This window comes from Gossypium hirsutum, chromosome D12 (assembly GCF_007990345.1).
Source record: "Gossypium hirsutum isolate 1008001.06 chromosome D12, Gossypium_hirsutum_v2.1, whole genome shotgun sequence".
Lineage (NCBI taxonomy): Eukaryota > Viridiplantae > Streptophyta > Magnoliopsida > Malvales > Malvaceae > Gossypium > Gossypium hirsutum.
In genome coordinates, this window is record NC_053448.1 from 31,993,465 (window position 1) to 31,998,661 (window position 5,197).

General features: G+C 30.8%; 1 protein-coding gene across 1 annotated transcript; it reads left to right on the plus strand.

Annotated features, from left to right (window-relative positions):
• Positions 1-910: 910 nt before the first annotated feature.
• Positions 911-2,816, plus strand: LOC107945739 (cytochrome P450 77A3). The gene has a single exon (XM_016879845.2). The coding sequence runs from the start codon at positions 1,043-1,045 to the stop codon at positions 2,600-2,602; it is 1,560 nt and encodes a 519-aa protein (XP_016735334.2). The 5' UTR covers positions 911-1,042; the 3' UTR covers positions 2,603-2,816.
• Positions 2,817-5,197: the final 2,381 nt, after the last annotated feature.

A 5,197-nucleotide genomic window follows, 5' to 3' on the forward strand; every position in this document is an offset into this window, starting at 1 on the left:
ATTATTTCTGATGATAAGTGGGTGCATCTATCTACTAATGGTGTTGTGGCTAGAGATATTGGTTATGCTATGGCCGGAGGCGTGGTTCGAGATAAGGATAGAAATTGGATTATGGGTTTTAATCGCTACTTGGGTGTTTGTTTCCCGTTTGAGACCGAAGTATGGGGTATCCTAGATGGGATCCTTATTATTCTAAATAAGGGGTATAGACAGGCCATTATTCAGACTGATAATCTTGAAGTAGTTCAAGCCCTAACTGATTGGGGATTGGAGGATCTAGGGATCATTGTGCTTAGAAGGACCAAACGTATTATGAAGTTTGAAAGGCAGTGGAGGATCATTTACATGCAGAGAGATTATAACTTGGTTGTAGGTCAGCTTGCTAAACTTAGCCTGAATTGGAAATTTAGTCTACAAGCCTTCAATGAGGCTCCTAAGGAAATATTAGAATTGCTACCAAAAAGACGAAGAAATTGGTGCTTTTATGCATTTGATGTAATTTATTTTATTTTTCACCAAAAAAATTGTTTTACGCATAATTTAATCTAATTTTTTATTTTAACATCGTTCATATTTCATGTGTTATTATGATTAATTAATTTTAAACCATATATTTTATTATTTATTGTATGTTTTTTTAAACAAGCATTTGTAGTCTAAATTCGTGATTGCATAGGTGTGAAAAGATTTTTAGTAATATTAATACACTTTAGATACAAAATATCATAAAAAACTTACATAATTAATTAGACGAGGTGATTGAAAAATATTTAATTTATAAATTATTAAGTACCGTAACTTGAAAAAATTGTAAAATTATAAAATAATTTAATATCTTTTAATTAATACTTAAAATTATCATAGGGAAAAGAAACTATTTAATATGTAGGATTCAATGTGTTCATGTGATATCTTTCTAATAAGTGGGATATCAATGTTGTTTTCATCTTTTAGGCAGCTTTAATTGAACCCACCTGCAATTTCATGCTCTTCTAATTTTAATACGCCCTTAACCCCAAATATCATCCCTCACTAATCAACAATGGCTACTTTCTTTCGCTATTTTACTTGCAATTCATTGCCTTCTTATGCCCATCTCTTCTTCACATTTGCTCTTTTCTTTCTTTCATGCCTGGTTCTCTTTCTTTATCGTAAATCTCAATCCAAACATCTCAAGCTCCCTCCGGGACCTACTGGTTGGCCTATTGTTGGTAATCTTTTCCAGGTTGCTCGCTCCGGCAAGCCTTTCTTTCAATACGTCGACGATCTTCGCCGTAAATATGGGCCCATTTTCACTCTCAGGATGGGGACTCGAACGATAATTATACTTAGCGACGCCATGCTTTGCCATGAAGCTTTCATCGAAAAGGGTGCTATCTTCGCCGGCAGACCCCGAGAAAATCCCACTCGAAACATCTTTAGTTGCAACAAGTTCACCGTAAATAGCGCCGTTTACGGCCTTGAGTGGCGGTCTCTGAGACGAAACTTGGTTCAAAATATGCTAAGCTCAAGTAGGATTAAAGAGTTTCACAGTATTAGAAGTCAAGCTATGGATAAACTCATAGATCGTCTTCGAGCCGAAGCTAAGGCCAATGGCGGCGTTGTTTCGGTGTTGAAAAATGCTCGTTTCGCTGTGTTTTGTATACTCTTAAGGATGTGTTTTGGGATTGAAATGGATGAAGAAACTATTGAGAAAATGGATCTAATAACGAAAAATGTTCTGATTACACTGGATCCAAGAATCGACGATTTTCTTCCCATTTTAAGACCCTTTTTTGGCAAGCAACGCAAACGAGCACTCCAAGTTCGTAAACAGCAACTCGAAAATATCACTCCGTTCATCCAACAACGTCGAGTAGCTCTTAGGAATCCAGGATCAAATAACTCCGCGATGCGGTTTTCGTATCTCGACACCCTTTTTGATCTCAAAGTTGAAGGAAGAAACTCAGCACCATCCAACTCAGAGCTGGTCTCACTTTGCTCCGAGTTCATCAATGGCGGAACTGATACCACCGCGACTGTACTTGAATGGGGTATTGCTCAGCTGATTCACAATCCAAATATTCAATCTAAATTGTTTGATGAAATCAAAAGTACAGTTGGAGATCGAACAGTAGAGGAGAAAGATGTTGAAAACATGAAGTATTTACAAGCAATAGTGAAAGAAGTGTTACGTAAGCACCCACCAACCTACTTTTTACTAACTCATGCAGCGACTGAGGCAACAACTTTGGGTGGATTCAACATCCCCATTGATGCAAATCTCGAGGTTTTCTTGCCTGGGATTAGTGAAGATCCCAAAATCTGGTCAAACCCAGAAAAGTTCGATCCTGATAGATTCTATATAGGGAAAGAAGATGCAGATATAACAGGTGTAACAATGGTGAAAATGATACCATTTGGTGCTGGGAGGAGGATTTGTCCTGGATTAACAATGGCCACTGTTCACATTCACCTAATGTTAGCAAGAATGGTTCAGGAATTTGAATGGACTGCTTATCCCCCTAATTCTGACATTGATTTCAGTGGGAAATTCGAGTTTACTGTGGTGATGAGCAATACCTTAAAATCAAGGATCAAGCCAAGGGGTGATACTAGGTAAAAAGGAAATCGAAATCATAAAACATTAATATTTACTTGTATCTTAAATGAGATGTTCAAACAAAGATGCTTAAGTGTACTAGGTATTTAATTATGGTCTCAGACATCTATTTGATAGCGTTCTATAGCAGTGTTATTGTGAGTGGTTTGGTTACTCCTGTAATAGTAAAAGAGTACATTAAATATTAACTTTGTCGGCATTGTCGATTTAAGTATATTTATGCATATTTGTCCTTTATTTAAGAGTTCGGGTAGGATTATAATTAGTTTTTAAATATTGTATAAAAAATTATACAAGTAAAAAAGTACTTATTATATATGTATTACAATATTTATATATAAATAAAGAATAGTTAATACAAATTTAAACTTGAAATTAAAAATATGAATAAAAACTCTTGTAAAAAAATAAAGCTCGAAAAAAAAATTCTCTATCTTTTCTCTAAACAAGTCATGTGAAAATTTATCAATTAAAATTAATTTATTGCTAACTCATATACTAAAACATGATAAAAGAATAATACTCCTATCAAACGTAGCTTTCATGTTTATCATCACTAGATATAACAAAATACTATTTACTTTATTATCCACTTGTTTATGTGGGGCAAATATTGATGGTGAGTAGGGATGGCAAAACTCGAACCACCCGATGGATTTTGAACCAATCCATTCCGAATGAAGTGGATTTTTGTAAAGTGGATGCATGGCGAGGTGGGTGAATTTTTTCTTTTGAATAATGGGTATGGAGCAATTATGGTAATTGCTTACTCCGTTCTGTCGCACTTTACTATATGAAATTATCATTTTATCATTGCATATATAAACTATTAAAAGGGTAAACTGCACCACAGGTCACTATAAAAATAGCATTGTTCCTATTTGGTCACTCTAAAATTTTCTTTTGTCAATTTAGTCACTTTAATTAAGATAATTGTTCAAATTGGTCACTGTGTTAAAAACCTCATTAATCCATTAGTGGATTGCTGGCATGGTATTTTTTTTACTCTTGACACATAACAACTTTTTATATTTAATTAATTTGGTGTTATTGTTGAAAAATAAAATAAAATATTTGAATAGCAAAAAAAGATTATGTAATTAATTACATTTTAAATATTTTAATGTTGTACTATTATTTATACTATTTATTAAATGCTTTACAGAGTTGGTTTCACTTTCAATCAAGTCACCAACTCGTTTAGAAAAATTATTGAAATGTTATTTTGTAATTAAAATAAGTTATACTATTATACGGTATTTTAGTTTTTTCATTTTAACAAAAACCAATAAAATATGCCTATAGTTAGATTTGAATGCATAGCAATTAGATTAGTAAAACTTTAAATTACCACCCAATCAAAGCTTTATTTTAATGTATTTTTATTTTAACATGCACAATTTATTATCTTCATGAGTTGTATATAATAATAATAATGTTAATTAAGTTAGTGTCACAAGTCAACCGGATAATAACTCACAATTGATGACAAAATTATAATAAATACTTGTAATGAATTTAGTATCATTTATGCGTTTAAATTTCATTTTACTCAAAATTAATCTATTTTTTTTATTCTAATATCATACATATTTCATGTGTTATTATGACTAATTAGTTTTAAATCATACATTTTATTATTTATGGTATGTTATTTTAAAAAATATTTGTATTTTAAATTCATAATTTCTACATAAATATACGCCTGAAAAGATTTCTAATAATATTAATTCAATTTAATACAAAATGTCAGGAAAAACTTACATAATTAATTAGACGGGGTAATTGAAAAATATTTAAATTAATTTATAAAATATTATGTAGCGTAATTTGGAAAAAATGTAAAAGTTATAAAATAATTCAATATATTTTAATAAAAACATAAAAGGAACTAATCATTATGTCTCTATTGATGTGATATCTTTTTGCAGAAAAGGAGGGATATGATTGGTGTGGGCAAATTGGCAATTGGCAATTGGCATTATTAATAGTGGACGGTTACAACATTTATATTATATTAGCTCTTATTTTCCATGCTAGCATTGCATATTAATGAGCCACCCATGCAGTTGCCGAACTTATTAATCTTTAATTAATGCACCTAAAATTTAGTTCACAATTTGATACTGATGGGCTGCCGAAAGACATGATTTCATAACTCGCATATTCGCTCTCTTTGTCTTCATTTGACAACTTCAGCATTAAAACACCTATATTATCACTGTATATATCAAATCTCTCCAAGTACATATTTTGGGATTCTATCATTTATGGAAATTAGTTATTTTAGAAAAAAACATAAATTGAGTTTTTTTTTTTCAATTTTGATATTAAGGAGAAAAAATTTAATTTCAATTAATTTTGAAAGTAAGCAATTAAGGACAGTTAACCATGACAATTAATGATTTCCGTTAATTGTATATAAATTTAATTGATATAATAAGAAATTAGACTCATATTGTTTATAAATTTTGTCAATTTAATCTTAATTCTAAAAAATGTTTAAAAGTTTTAAAAATCTAAATAATTCAGAAGAATATATATATAAAAAAAACTTTAGCTTTAAATATATATAAAATAGAAAAATGTGTCAAC

What these genes read in the sequence shown, in the direction of transcription:
- LOC107945739 (XM_016879845.2), top strand. Translation starts at nt 1,043, where the DNA reads ATGGCTACTTTCTTTCGCTATTTTACTTGCAATTCATTGCCTTCTTAT.